The sequence below is a fragment of the Petromyzon marinus genome, chromosome 42 (genome assembly GCF_048934315.1).
Source record: "Petromyzon marinus isolate PM22_M1 ecotype Great Lakes invasive population chromosome 42, UKy_Petmar_22M1.pri1.0, whole genome shotgun sequence".
Lineage (NCBI taxonomy): Eukaryota > Metazoa > Chordata > Hyperoartia > Petromyzontiformes > Petromyzontidae > Petromyzon > Petromyzon marinus.
The window spans coordinates 13,979,770-13,995,108 of NC_133708.1; the positions used below are offsets into that span (position 1 = coordinate 13,979,770).

Here is a 15,339-nt window from a genome sequence, read left to right on the forward strand (position 1 = left end):
CCGTACCCCGCCCCCCAGCCGGAACACCTGAAGGCGGAAACCCCGTCTCGAGGAAAGGACGACTGGAGCAGCGGCTACCAGGTGTGTATCAGGTGTGTGTGTCAGGTGTGTGTGTGTCAGGTGTGTGTGTGTCAGGTGTGTGTGTCAGGTGTGTGTGTCAGGTGTGTGTGTGTGTGTCAGGTGTGTGTGTGTGTCAGGTGTGTGTGTGTCAGGTGTGTGTGTGTCAGGTGTGTGTGTCAGGTGTGTGTGTCAGGTGTGTGTGTGTGTGTCAGGTGTGTGTGTGTGTCAGGTGTGTGTGTGTCAGGTGTGTGTGTGTGTCAGGTGTGTGTGTGTGTGTCAGGTGTGTGTGTCAGGTGTGTGTGTGTGTGTCAGGTGTGTGTGTGTGTGTCAGGTGTGTGTGTGTCAGGTGTGTGTGTCAGGTGTGTGTGTCAGGTGTGTGTGTGTGTCAGGTGTGTGTGTGTGTCAGGTGTGTGTGTGTGTGTCAGGTGTGTGTGTGTCAGGTGTGGGGGAGCGGTAGTGTAGCGGTTAGCGCGCTGCGCTATGAACCTGGCGACCCGGGTTCGATTCCCGCGCACGGCCAACACCAGTGACGATTATCTGAACCGGTCCCGGGCCTCCCCTAGGTCGACTCAGCCTCAAATGAGTACCTGGTGCGGTGTGTAAACATTGCCACTAGGGAGACAAAGGCGGTCGGGCGTGGTGCTGGCCACCCACCCCCTCGTGTACCGTTCCGGCCTTCATAGGTGCTCGCTAACAACACTTGTCCCTACAGTCTCTTAAGGCTATACGGGAAATCTTGTCAGGTGTGTGTGTGTCAGGTGTGTGTGTGTCAGGTGTGTGTGTGTCAGGTGTGTGTGTGTCAGGTGTGTGTGTGTGTGTCAGGTGTGTGTGTGTGTCAGGTGTGTGTGTGTGTCAGGTGTGTGTGTGTGTGTGTCAGGTGTGTGTGTGTGTCAGGTGTGTGTGTGTGTCAGGTGTGTGTGTGTGTCAGGTGTGTGTGTGTGTCAGGTGTGTGTGTGTGTCAGGTGTGTGTGTGTGTCAGGTGTGTCAGGTGTGTGTGTGTGTGTCAGGTGTGTGTGTGTGTCAGGTGTGTGTGTGTGTCAGGTGTGTGTGTGTGTCAGGTGTGTGTGTGTGTCAGGTGTGTGTGTGTCAGGTGTGTGTGTGTCAGGTGTGTGTGTGTCAGGTGTGTGTGTGTCAGGTGTGTGTGTGTGTCAGGTGTGTGTGTGTCAGGTGTGTGTGTGTGTCAGGTGTGTGTGTGTCAGGTGTGTGTGTGTGTCAGGTGTGTCAGGTGTGTAGGTGTGTGTGTGTCAGGTGTGTGTGTGTCAGGTGTGTCAGGTGTGTGTGTGTGTCAGGTGTGTGTGTGTGTCAGGTGTGTGTGTGTGTCAGGTGTGTGTGTGTGTCAGGTGTGTGTGTGTGTCAGGTGTGTGTGTGTCAGGTGTGTGTGTGTCAGGTGTGTGTGTGTCAGGTGTGTGTGTGTCAGGTGTGTGTGTGTCAGGTGTGTGTGTGTCAGGTGTGTGTGTGTCAGGTGTGTGTGTGTCAGGTGTGTGTGTGTGTCAGGTGTGTGTGTGTGTGTCAGGTGTGTGTGTGTGTCAGGTGTGTGTGTGTGTCAGGTGTGTGTGTGTGTCAGGTGTGTGTGTGTGTCAGGTGTGTGTGTGTGTCAGGTGTGTGTGTGTGTCAGGTGTGTGTGTGTGTCAGGTGTGTGTGTGTGTCAGGTGTGTGTGTGTGTGTCAGGTGTGTGTGTGTGTGTCAGGTGTGTGTGTGTGTGTCAGGTGTGTGTGTGTGTGTCAGGTGTGTGTGTGTGTGTCAGGTGTGTGTGTGTGTGTCAGGTGTGTGTGTGTGTGTCAGGTGTGTGTGTGTCGTGTGTGTCAGGTGTGTAGGTGTGTGTCGTGTGTCAGGTGTGTAGGTGTGTGTCGTGTGTGTCAGGTGTGTGTCGTGTGTGTCAGGTGTGTGTCGTGTGTGTCAGGTGTGTGTCGTGTGTGTCAGGTGTGTGTCAGGTGTGTGTGTCAGGTGTGTCAGGTGTGTGTCAGGTGTGTGTGTGTCAGGTGTGTCAGGTGTGTGTGTCAGGTGTGTCAGGTGTGTGTCAGGTGTGTGTGTGTCAGGTGTGTCAGGTGTGTAGGTGTGTGTGTCAGGTGTGTCAGGTGTGTAGGTGTGTGTGTCAGGTGTGTCAGGTGTGTAGGTGTGTGTCGTGTGTGTCAGGTGTGTGTCAGGTGTGTAGGTGTGTGTCGTGTGTGTCAGGTGTGTGTCAGGTGTGTCAGGTGTGTGTCAGGTGTGTCAGGTGTGTGTCAGGTGTGTGTGTGTCAGGTGTGTCAGGTGTGTGTCAGGTGTGTGTGTGTCAGGTGTGTCAGGTGTGTGTCAGGTGTGTGTGTGTCAGGTGTGTCAGGTGTGTAGGTGTGTGTGTCAGGTGTGTGTGTGTCAGGTGTGTCAGGTGTGTGTGTCAGGTGTGTCAGGTGTGTAGGTGTGTGTGTCAGGTGTGTCAGGTGTGTAGGTGTGTGTGTGTCAGGTGTGTGTGTGTGTCAGGTGTGTGTGTCAGGTGTGTGTGTCAGGTGTGTGTCAGCTGTGTGTGTGTGTCAGGTGTGTGTCAGGTGTGTGTGTGTCAGGTGTGTGTGTCAGGTGTGTGTGTGTGTCAGGTGTGTGTGTGTGTGTCAGGTGTGTGTGTCGGGGTGTGTGTGTCGGGTGTGTTCGCCAAGTTTGTTGCATCCGGTGTGTTATCCAGGTGTTAGCCATGTGTGTGTTAGCCAGATGTGTGTGTTAAGTGTGTAAGGTGTTAGACATGTGTGGTCGCCATGTGAAGTAGCCATGTTTGCGTGATGGGGCGTGTGATGGCATGTAATGGCATGTGATGGTCTGTGATAATGTGATTGAGTGTGTGATGGAGTGTGTGATGGAGTGTGTGATGGTGTGTGATAATGTGATGGTGTGTGTGATAATGTGATGGTGTATGATATTGTGATGGTGTATGATCATGCGATGGTGTGTGTGTGATAATGTGATGGTGTGTGTGTGCTAATGTGATGGTGTGTGATAATGTGATGGTTTGTGTGATAATGTGATGGTGTGTGATGTGATGGTTTGTGTGATAATGTCATGGTGTGTGATAATGTGATGGTGTATGAAAATGTGATGGTGTGTGTGATTTTGTGATGGTGTATGATAATGTGATGGTGTGTGTGATAATGTGATGGTGTGTGTGATAATGTGATGGTGTGTGATAATGTGAGAGTGTGTGTGATAATGTGATGGTGTGTGATGTGAGGGTGTGTGTGATAATGTGATGGTGTGTGTGATAATGTGATGGTTTGTGTGATAATGTGATGGTTTGTGTGATAATGTGATGGTGTGTGTGATAATGTGATGGTGTGTGTGCTAATGTGATGGTGTGTGATAATGTGATGGTGTGTGTGATAATGTAATGGTGTGTGATAATGTGATGGTGTGTGTGATGGTGTGTGTGATAATGTGATGGTGTGTGATAATGTGATGGTGTGATAATGTGATAGTGTGTGTGATAATGTGATGGTGTGTGTGATAATGTGATGGTGTGTGTGATAATGTGATGGTGTGTTTGATAATGTGATGGTGTGTTTGATAATGTGATGGTGTGTGATAATGTGATGGTGTGTGATAATGTGATGGTGTGTGTGATAATGTGATGGTGTGTGTGATAATGTGATGGTGTATGATAATGTGATGGTGTGTGTGTGATAATGTGATGGTGTGTGTGTGATAATGTGATGGTGTGTGTGTGATAATGTGATGGTGTGTGATAATGTGATGGTGGGTGTGTGTGCTAATGTGATGGTGTATGATGTGATGGTGTGTGTGTGTGTGATGGTGTTGGGGCATCTTCCAGACCGATTCAGCCTCAAATGAGTACCTGGTGCCGTGCGTAAAATCATCACCACTGGGGAGACAACGACAGCCAGGCGTGGTGCTGTCCACCCACCCTCTCGTGTGCCGTGCCGGCCTTCAAAGGCGCTTTTTAACAGCACTTGCTCCAACAGTCTGTTAATGCTGCACGGGGGATCTTTACCTTGTGTGATGGTGTGATGGTGTGTGTGATGATGTGTGTGATACTGTGACTGGAGCGTGCCACTAAGAGATTGGGCCTTACCATCAGCCCCACCAAAACTGAGCACCTGCCTGGGTATTTGTACCATTGGACACTCCACCCTCTCCACAACTCCCAATCGGTGATGGGGCAGTTGTGGAGAGAGTGGAGAGTTTCCCATACCTGGGCAGTGTGCTTATGACCGGCCCCAGTTTAACAGCAGAGGTCTCACTCCGAATCAGTCGAGCGGCAATATCTTTTCATCGGTTGCGTAACGCTGTGTGGAAGTTACCTGGTCTGTCGCTCCGCACTAAGCTTCAGGTCTTCTCGGCCACGGTCATTCCCTCCCTTCTCTACGCTTGCGAAACGTGGACCCCCCTAATGGAACATCTTCGCCGGTTAGAAACATTTAGGCTGGCCTGCCTACGATCCATCCTGGGTTTAACCAGACTGGATTGTGTGAGGAGCTCACAAATCCTTGAAAGATCTGGGCAAGGTCCCATCGGTGAGCTCCTCCGGCGGGCAAGGCTGCGATGGCTGGGTCATGTAGCCCGCATGCCCAGCCAACGCATGCCGAAACAGCTTTTGTTCGGCCGGATTGAGGGGGCTAAGCGGGCGCGGCACGGGCTAGAGAAGAGATGGAGTGATGTGGTACAGGAGGACGTGGAGCTGAGTGGACTTGCCGATGACTGGTACCAGCGGTGTCAAGATCGGCCTCTGTGGAGGAGGCTCGTGAAGGATGCTACTAGGCAGTTGGAGGCAGTCGCCCTCCAACAACAACGGAGGGCGGAGGAGCGACGCTCACAACAACGAGCGGAGCGCCGGGTGGCTAAAGCACAGCAGGTTGGCACAGTAGGGGGCACAGGTGGTGCATCAGCCAGTCATCTCAGTCAGTCGACCCGTGGCACCTGGGTATGCCCCGTGACCTCCTGCCAGCGGGCGTTCGACACTTCACGTGGCCTCAGGGTGCACATGGCCTGGCACAAGCGTCGTGGTGACGTCACCGCCACTTAGTGGCGAATGGCGGTTGTTGTTGTTGATGGTATGTGATGGTGTGATGGTGTGTGATGGTGTGTGTGATGGTGTGTGTGATTGTATGTGATGGTGTGATGGTATGTGATGGTGTGATGGTGTGTGTGATGGTGTGTGATGGTGTGTGACGGTGTGTGTGATGGTGTGGTGGTGTGTGATGGTGTGTGATGGTATGTGATGGTGTGGTGGTGTGTGATGGTGTGTGTGATGGCACCCAGCGTGTATGATGGACCTGATGATGGGGCTGCTGGGAAGGAGTCCTCCCCCCCCCCCCCCCCCCACGTGATCACGGCTCCCACACTGCAGCCTCACGAGTGGAGCCATGGGCCAGTTCGTAACGACATCACTCACTCACCATCGCTCACCATCGCTCACCTTCACTCACCATCACTCACCATCACTCACCTTCACTCACCATCACTCACCTCCACTCACCTCCACTCACCATCACTCACCTCCACTCACCATCACTCACCATCACTCACCTCCACTCACCTCCACTCACCTCCACTCACCTCCACTCACCATCACTCACCTTCACTCACCTTCACTCACCTTCATTCACCATCGCTCACCATCCCTCACCATCTCTCACCTTCACTCACCTTAACTCACCGTCGCTCACCGTCACTCGCCACCACTCGCCACCACTCACACTTTGGAACAAAGATACATACCATTACACACCACTACAAAGATCCCCCGTGTAGCCTTAGAACTATTGAGGCACGTGCTGTTAGCGAGAAGCACGGCATACCAGGGGGGGGTGGCCAGCACCACGCCATTCAAAGACAAACCACAATCCCCAATCATAGCCCTGACCCGTGACCGAGTGGCCGTGACTTCTGACCAAGACTTCTGACCAAGTGACCGTGGCCGTGTTCGCGTCGTGCGAGCAGAGGCGATGGCGATGCCCGAGGCCCACGGGGAGAAGCTGCGGTCCCCGGCGAGGGGATCCGCGGGGGGCTCCACCGTGGCGGCATCGCCGTCAGTGCCCCCCGCCGAGGCCGTGGAGTGCCGCGTGTGCGGGGACCGCGCCTCGGGCTTCCACTACGGCCTCCACGCTTGCGAGGGATGCAAGGTACAAAGGAGTGAGAATCGGCACGTGGCCTGCGAGCCGACGGGGGTGGGTGGGCACTGATCGCTCCCACTTGCCGCTGCTCCCACTTGCCGCTGCTCCCACTTGCCGCTGCTCCCACTTGCCGCTGCTCCCACTTGCCGCTGCTCCCACTTGCCGCTGCTCCCACTTGCCGCTGCTCCCACTTGCCGCTGCTCCCACTTGCCGCTGCTCCCACTTGCCGCTGCTCCCACTTGCCGCTGCTCCCACTTGCCGCTGCTCCCACTTGCCGCTGCTCCCACTTGCCGCTGCTCCCACTTGCCGCTGCTCCCACTTGCCGCTGCTCCCACTTGCCGCTGCTCCCACTTGCCGCTGCTCCGTTTTCCCGAAGCATTGCCCTGTTCGCCAGGGCTTCTTCCGCCGCACGCTGCGCCTGGCGCTGGTCTACCCGCGGTGCACGCGCGCCTGCACCGTGCACAAGAACAGCCGCAACAATTGCCAGTACTGCCGCTACCAGAAGTGCCTGCGGCTCGGCATGTCTCGCGACGGTGGGTGGCACGCACTCACTCGTGTCTGTGTGGTGTGTGTTCGTGTCTGTGTGGTGTGTGTTCGTGTGTGTGTGGTGTGTGTTCGTGTCTGTGTGGTGTGTGTTCGTGTGTGTGTGGTGTGTGTTCGTGTCTGTGTGGTGTGTGTTCGTGTGTGTGTGGTGTGTGTTCGTGTCTGTGTGGTGTGTGTTCGTGTCTGTGTGGTGTGTGTTCGTGTGTGTGTGGTGTGTGTTCGTGTGTGTGTGGTGTGTGTTCGTGTGTGTGTGGTGTGTGTTCGTGTGTGTGTGGTGTGTGGTGTGTGTTCGTGTGTGTGTGGTGTGTGTTCGTGTGTGTGTGGTGTGTGGTGTGTGTGGTGTGTGTTCGTGTCTGTGTGGTGTGTGTTCGTGTGTGTGTGGTGTGTGTTCGTGTCTGTGTGGTGTGTGGTGTGTGTTCGTGTCTGTGTTCGTGTGTGGGGAGCGGTGGTATAGCGGTGGTGTAGCGGTTAGCATGCCGTGCTACGAACTCGGCGACCTGAGTTCGATTCCCCGCTCACGGCCAACACCGGTGACTGTTGTTTGAACCGGTCCCGGAGCTCCCCTAGGTCGACTCGGCCTCAAATGAGAACCTAGTGTTCGGTGTGTAAACATCGCCAATGGGGAGACAAAGACGACCGGGCGTGGCGCTGGCCACCCACCCCCTCGTGTGCCGTGCCAGCCTTCATAGGTGCTGGCTAACAGCACTTGCCCCAACAGTCTGTTAAAGTGTGCACGTGGCCGCGTGTCCCCAGGGCTGTGTTGCGTCTGCGTGTGTGTGCGTGTGACTGCGAGGTCCGGATTATCCGGACCATGAGGAATGTCGCCGCTGCCAGCACGTGCCGGCTGACATTAGAACCCCCTCGCAAGCTCCACCCGCACGCAGCATACTTAGAGTTCCCTGTGGCGAGCGTAGACACGCGGTTCGAATCCGGTGGGCCGCCCTGGTTATTACTGCTGGGGTATCAACCGGTAAATACTGTGACGCGCAATCCACCTTGCTCGCAGTGGACGTCAAAGCTCCCCGTGACGCTATTTGAAGTGAGTAGTAAGCCCGTCTTGCGCCTGCATTGGTGAGCACCGAATTTGGCAGAATCACTCGATTGAGATTCCACACACAGCAGTGCACCGCCCCCCTCCCGCTTTCCTCACCACGAAAACCTGGCCAGGACCCTTCTGGAACAGAGTCACGAGCCTTAGTGAGGCTTTCCTGGGCGATGCGGTGGAGTGGCCGTGGTTGGTGATGCCCGGGGCTAACGCCGTGCGCCCCCACAGCGATTCGGTTTGGCCGCATGCCGCCCAGCGAACGAGACCGCATCCTGGCCGAGACGGCGCCGGAGGCGAGTGGCGGCCCTGGCGGCGGCGGTGCTGGCGATGGCAGCGGCATCGAGAGCGGCGGCGGCGGCGAGCGGAGCTCCCCGTCGCCGGCCGAGGACGGGGAGGAGGCACTGGCGGCGCTGGCGGCCCACGTGCAGGCCGCCTACCGCCGTACGTTCCCGCTCACCAAGGCCAAGGTGGAGGACATCCTCCGGGACCTGGAGTCGGTGAGAGACGGGGAGAGACGTGGCGGCGGATGCCGCGCTCTGCGCGCCATGAGGGGCGTTTGCCCAGCCACGCGCGCGGTCGCTCGTTCGTCGATGGGAGTTGGCTGCACGTCCCAGCATATAGGACCGCAGAGCTGGGAAATTTGGTCGGTCGATTGCGGACAGCCGTCGCGCGCGTGCCAAGGAGGGGAAGGAGGGCTGACGCGGAGTCGACCCCCGTCCGGGATCCGATCTCCACGGCATTCCGGTTGCGAGCCGCTCGCTTGAGCGCCTGCTCCCCGAGTCGAGTCGGTGTCTTGCTTTTGCCGTCGTGGCCTCGTGCAGCGATTCGTGACCAGTGCCGTCGCGGCCCACCTGGAGTGCCGGGGAGGTGATGTTCCAGGTGTGCTGCTGCTGCTGCTGCCGCTGTGGTATTTGTTACAATTGTCGGGAAGGAAGAAACCTCAAGCCCTCCACTCCCCGGCCCCCTCAATTCCCTCGCACGCTCAGTTGGGCAAAGATACTCGCGCAATTTGACAACTTCTTGTCACGGATTTGGGTAGCTCCACTTGACTTCTTTGTTCTCGATAAGATCAGTCGAGTTGTCTCGCAGCTCCTGCGCATTACCACCCACCCCACCCAGACCCAGCCACCCTCCCCCCCCCCCAGACCCAGCCACCCTCCCCCCCCCCCAGACCCAGCCACCCTCCCCCCCCAGACCCAGCCACCCTCCCCACCCAGACCCAGCCACCCTCCCCCCCCCCAGACCCAGCCACCCTCCCCCCCCCAGACCCAGCCACCCTCCCCCCCCCAGACCCAGCCACCCTCCCCCCCCAGACCCAGCCACCCTCCCCCCCCAGACCCAGCCACCCTCCCCCCCCCAGACCCAGCCACCCTCCCCCCCCAGACCCAGCCACCCTCCCCCCCCCAGACCCAGCCACCCTCCCCCCCCAGACCCAGCCACCCTCCCCCCCCCAGACCCAGCCACCCTCCCCCCCCAGACCCAGCCACCCTCCCCCCCCAGACCCAGCCACCCTCCCCTCCCAGACCCAGCCACCCTCCCCTCCCCACCCAGACCCAGCCACCCTCCCCCCCCCAGACCCAGCCACCCTCCCCCCCCAGACCCAGCCATGTCGGCTGGGTTTGCAGTTCAGGACAGGGCCGGCAGGACCCGTTCTGCCTGTCGTGGCTCGGCACGCTCAAAATGTGGTCTAACAGGAGCAGCGGGAGTGGTCAGCATGCCGCGTGTGTGGTGTGTGTGTGTGGTGTGTGTGGTGTGGTGTGTGTGTTGTGGTGCGTGTGGTGTGGTGTGTGGGGTATGATGTGTGTGGTGTGTGTGGTGTGTGTCTGTGCTTGTGTGTGTGGGGGGGGGGGTTTCGTCGGGATATGTTTCGGTGCATAACGCACAGCCACCCACCCCCTCGTGTGCAGGGCCGGCCCCTCATCGGTGCTGGCCGACAACCCCGATCGTTGTCATTGTGTCCTGCGCGAGTGAGCGAGCGTGCACGTGGGCGTGTCTTTTCACGTGTGTGTGTCTATTCACGTGTGTGTGTCTATTTACGTGTGTGCGTCTATTCACGTGTGTGTGTCTATTTACGTGTGTGCGTCTGTTCACCTGTGTGTGTGTCTATTCACCTGTGTGTGTCTATTCACATGTGTGAATGTCTATTCACCTGTGTGTGCGTCTATTCACCTATGTGTGTGTGTCTATTCATGTGTGTCTATTCACCTGCGTGTGTGCGTCTATTCACCTGTGTGTGTCTATTCACCTGTGTGCGTCTATTCACGTGTGTGCGTCTATTCACCTGTGTGTGTGTCTATTCACCTGTGTGTGTCTATTCACCTGTGTGTGTCTATTCACCTGTGTGTGCGTCTATTCACGTGTGGGTGTGTCTATTCACCTGTGTGTGTCTATTCACGTGTGTGTGTCTATTCACCTGTGTGTGTGCGTCTATTCACCTATGTGTGTGCGTCTATTCACCTGTGTGTGTATATATTCACCTGTGTGTGTATCTATTCACCTGTGTGTTTATATATTCACCTGTGCGTGTGTGCGCATCTGCCAACACAGCCCCGCCTCGTGCTGTCAGACGATGGGCACTGCGGTGGCGCCGTTTGCGCGTTGTGAGCTGTGCCATTTAGAGGGGCGGGTTGGGGGGGGCTGACGTTGGTCTACTAGTTTGGGGTGATCTTCATCCAGCAGTGGAGATGATCATGCCTGCCCAGTGCCGGGTTATCCCAGTAACAAAAGTAGCTACTACATACGTAGTAGTAGCTACGTATGTAGTAGCTGCCACGTATGTAGTAACTACATACGTAGTAGCTACACGTGTGTGTAGTAGCTACGGGCGTGTGTGTAGTAGCTACGGGCGTGTGTGTAGTAGCTACGGGCGTGTGTGTAGTAGCTACGGGCGTGTGTGTAGTAGCTACGGGCGTGTGTGTAGTAGCTACGGGCGTGTGTGTAGTAGCTACGGGCGTGTGTGTAGTAGCTACGGGCGTGTGTGTAGTAGTAGCTACGGGCGTGTGTGTAGTAGTAGCTACGGGCGTGTGTGTAGTAGTAGCTACGGGCGTGTGTGTAGTAGTAGCTACGGGCGTGTGTGTAGTAGTAGCTACGGGCGTGTGTGTAGTAGTAGCTACGGGCGTGTGTGTAGTAGTAGCTACGGGCGTGTGTGTAGTAGTAGCTACGGGCGTGTGTGTAGTAGTAGCTACGGGCGTGTGTGTAGTAGCTACGGGCGTGTGTGTAGTAGCTACGGGCGTGTGTGTAGTGTAGTAGCTACGGGCCCCGCACTTTCAAGGGCCCCGCGCTAAACGCTTTCAAGCTATCAGTTCCGGTTCAGTGATTCTGCACTTGCTCGATTACTATAGTACTATACCGCCTTCGAATTTATGAACGACTGGGTGTTTAAGGTTAGCGATTTGTCGTATTATCTGCCTGTATAGCGAATGAAAACAATACAATTGCTTTACTATGCAAGTAAAAAATGTGTTTTAATATTTGTGTTGATTTTAATTTGGGGCCCCTATTTAAAACTAGCTTCTTTGCCCATCCTAGGACGAAGCAGAGCATATCTTGTGTAAATTTGATGGCAGTGAATCTTGCACAAAACGAAGTCATAAAACACCTCACTTCATGTCACTGTAGCACTGTATATAACTGACCTTCAATTTGTTCAAATTCACTGCTCTGATACTTTATTCTCTTCTGCTTTCAGTCGCTGGGGTTGAAATTAATTGGAAATCGATACAATATCTGGAAAATCACCGAGAAATGTCTATTTTACCATCATGTAGAAACATAAATTAGACTTCACTTTTGTCTCAAGTGCTGAAAAAATAAATAAAGACACCAAATCCACTTTGCTGCTGTGTAGAATTATTTATTAGATTCACTTTCAATAAAGAAACGTCAAACTTAAAGCGAATTTGCGAAAAAAAAGTCAGTGTAAAAATCTACCCGCTCATGAATATTAATGAGGGGGGGGTGGGCCTCATGTGGAGTGACGTCACGCGGGGAGGTGAGCCTCATGTGGAGTGACGTCACGCGCGGGACGGACAGACATTTCTGGGTGATTATAGCAGGTGATGTGTCATCGGGCATTGTGCCTGCCGCTGATTGTCGGTGTCCTCGATGCTCGTGGCGCGTGCGAGTCAGGTGTTGATCGTTCGGGACATGCGGTCCTTCGCGGAGTTCGGCAAAAGCATCGGACTCACTCAGCTGGTAGCGCCGAGCGAGCGCGACCCCTCGATGGAGGCGATGCTCCGGGAACAACTGCAGGCGGCGCCCGGACAGGAGTCGGGTGCGGCGGCGGCGGTGCCAGGCGCGGTGCAGCTGGTCCACTTCTTCAACCGGTTTCAGTACCGCATAGCCGACGTGGTGCGCCAGGTCACAGAGTTCGCCAAAGCCATCCCGGGGTTTGGCGCCATCGACATCAACGACCAGGTGAGGGACGGGGGCGGTGCCCGATTAAGCGAGTGTCCGGCCTGGCCCATACGTATAACAGGGGCCCCTAAATAAATAAATAAAACACTTAAATATTAAAACACATACATTTTTTACTTGAATAGTTAAGTAATTGTATTTTTTTGTTTGCTATACAGCCTGATAATACGACAAATCCATAACCTTAATCACCCAGTCGTTCATAAAAGTCGAAGGCGGTGTAGTACTATTGTAATAGAGCAAGGGCAGAATCACTGAACGGAATTGATGACTTGAAAGCATTTAGCGCGGGGCCCTTAAAAGTGCGGTGCCCGTAGCTACTACACGTGTAGTAGCTACTGCTACATATGTAGACCTATGTAGTAGCTACTACTACACGTGAAGTAGCTACTAGGATCATCCGGCACTGGTGTGCGGGGAGCATGGGGGTCGCGCCTACACAAGAACAAAGACCCCCCGTATAGCCTGTAACAGTGCTGTTCGCGAGCACCTTTGAAGGCCAGAACGGCACGTGAGGGGGTAGGTGGCCAGCACCACGCCTCGCCGCCTTTTTCTCCCTCGTGACGATGTTTACACATCGCACCAGGTACTCATTTGAGGCCGAGTCGACCTAGGGGAGGCCCCGGACCTGTTCAGATAATCGTCACCGTTGTTGGCCATGAGCAGGACTCGAACTCGGGTCACCAGGTTCAAAGTTGCGTGCAATGCCACACCCGGACACAACGCACTGTTATATATGTGGGTGTTATGAAAATTGGATGAAAACAATGAAAATTAAATGAAATTTGAAATTTGCATAATGTATCAGAAATTATGTTAATGTGTAATTATGCGTATAAATTTTGCTAATTCGAGAGGTAATCGTATTAATTATACGAGTGGGTGTGGTTATGTTAATGATGGCCTTTATGATAATCAGGCCCCACCTCGTTGACGAGGTGGTGTTATCAATCGGGATAATGCAATTAATCGTATGCAGTTATGCTAGTGTCAAGAGTCAACTCGGCTTCGTGGTTTAACTTTGTATTATCGATCAGGATAATACAATGATTCTCGCTTTAGCATTTACCAAGTATGGATTAGAGTTTATGTTAGGTCCCCAAGTTCATATCATTCTCGCTTTAACATTTACTGAGTATGGATTAGTGTGTGTATGTTAGGTCCCCAAGTTCAGGTCTCATTTAGAGTATTTTAATGTAAGGTCCCCGAGTTCATATCTCAGTTAGAGTGTTTGTGTAAGGTCACCAAGTTCATATCTCATCGCAGAACCAGATCTTATGCATAGATTTCAGTAAAGAATCACAGGACCACTTCTACATTAATACATTTATTTCTAATTAAACCTTAACTCTAAAAGATACAACTCTCGGCTTGGAATTACAACACAGTATCAACACAGTCTCATCAATGACTGGGTTGTTTCACTTTGACCACAGCACCTGTGGTTAACTCCGCCGCGTGACGCGAGCTGTTGGTGAAGGAGAGTCGTTAAAACATCTAAACACAACAAAACTCTATTGTGAGAGATTATACGGGAATTCACTCTATTAGGAAAGATTATATGACGATATTAATACGAAAGAGGTGATCAAAACAGTTATTATTCCCAAAGACACAAATATCTCAACAGATCCATCGGGTAGATTCATATGATTACCGCAATGGCTTAGGGTGAGGGGGTGCGGTGGGGTGTGCTCTCTCCCCTGATATCCTTATCTTGGACTAACGTTTAATTAATTGTGGACCAGATCGCCTGATAAGGAAGCCGGTTGGATACGCTATTCCCCCCCACGTGAGCATAGCTCCGTGGTGAAGTTGTCAAGGATTCATTCGTATTGATGGATCGGTTGGTACTTATGCGATTAGAAGTACAGCCCAAAACAAAATATTAAGGAGGAAATATTACGAATATACTTATAAACGACGGAGTGTTCACTCGATCTGCCGCAATGCCTTCACAGCCACTGATGGCCTATGGACTTGGGTATTGGCTTCCGGTTAAGGACCCGTGTATGTTTGAGGGATATGGCGACGTTCCCTCATACGACCTTTACCGACGCACGGAGAAATGGTTAAGTTTTTCTTAAGTTAACATTTTCATCACAGACTTACAGTTATGATTCTGCACGTGACCCGAGGTCTGCTGTGTTTGCTGTGTCAGTCTTCCCTCGTGGCGCTTGACTTTAGCTCCATGGAAAGTGCTTTCTTACGCATATGTATACTCTCATCATGTACAGCAGGGAGACAAAGGCGACTCGGAGACACTCTTTTTCCCTGGCCCCCGGTTTAACATCGCTCAAGTGTCCGCAAGACCATGCCAGCCGGACATAGCTCATGGTGAATAGCGTTAACATTAACGCTGTATGAAATTACATGGTTCCTTTAACTGAAACTCCCTGCCCCACTCTCTCGCTGTCTGTCTCAGTCTCTGCCCCATTATCGTGCAACTGCTAGCTTTAGCACAGACACCCGATGGTCTCTCCCACCCTCGCTTCAGGGCTGCGCCTTTATCCGGACTACACTGCCATGCACCTCAAGGTTCCTCATTAATTTCGTCATTTCGTCTGGCAGCGGTGGAGGAGTGTTATATATCGGTTCTCAGCCTTGAGTACAGGTGGCAGCAATAATGAGCCGGCTCTGTCCTCTCTTACGCTACGATCTAGACAAAGGCGCCTCTGCTCCTCTTCCATTGCCCTTGGGTCAACACTGCACTATTTTTCGCCTATGCTAAGGTTAGGGAATTCGTTTTGACTTCAGTAAAAGTTCTGTTTGTCATACGCTTCGGTCAGGTTGTACAGAAACTTATTAAAGATGAATTAACATTCAGTATTGGATTAGCAAATGGGCAATAATTCATTGCTGTAGCTCGTAACCTTGTCTCCAATTGGAGCGAGCACGAGGATCGATAGTTTAGCCTACTCCTATTGTCGAATTTCGAACTTTAACGTTACTTTAAAGCAATGCAGTGTAACGGGATGATCTTTTTGACTTACCTATGTCTGCGGCTACTGTGAACTCTCCGCGACCCTAGGCACCGCTTGCTCTCAGCCTGCAGCTTGCTGTGCTGCGCTCTGTCTGCCTCATTATTTAATTTCAAAACAACGGCCCTCTCATGGCCTCCACGTGCAGTTTGTTTAGGTTAGCCCTACCTTGTGGCTTATTGTGGTGGTTGCTGTAGTTGGGTGG

At 53.5% G+C, this 15,339-nt stretch overlaps 1 protein-coding gene across 2 annotated transcripts in view; it reads left to right on the forward strand.

The window, feature by feature from the left end:
- Positions 1-15,339, forward strand: part of LOC116951213 (peroxisome proliferator-activated receptor delta-like) — a 17,644-nt gene continuing 2,305 nt past the window's right edge. Inside the window, exons 1-6 of one of the 2 annotated variants that reach the window (XM_076073612.1) lie at positions 1-81; positions 5,977-6,158; positions 6,544-6,682; positions 7,966-8,234; positions 11,866-12,153; positions 14,391-14,490. In XM_076073612.1, the coding sequence (XP_075929727.1) occupies positions 5,982-6,158; positions 6,544-6,682; positions 7,966-8,234; positions 11,866-12,153; positions 14,391-14,490 (973 nt within the window). In that variant the 5' untranslated portion in view covers positions 1-81; positions 5,977-5,981. The remainder of the gene's footprint in view (positions 82-5,976; positions 6,159-6,543; positions 6,683-7,965; positions 8,235-11,865; positions 12,154-14,390; positions 14,491-15,339) is intronic. The other variant, XM_032969700.2, reaches the window with a different exon arrangement.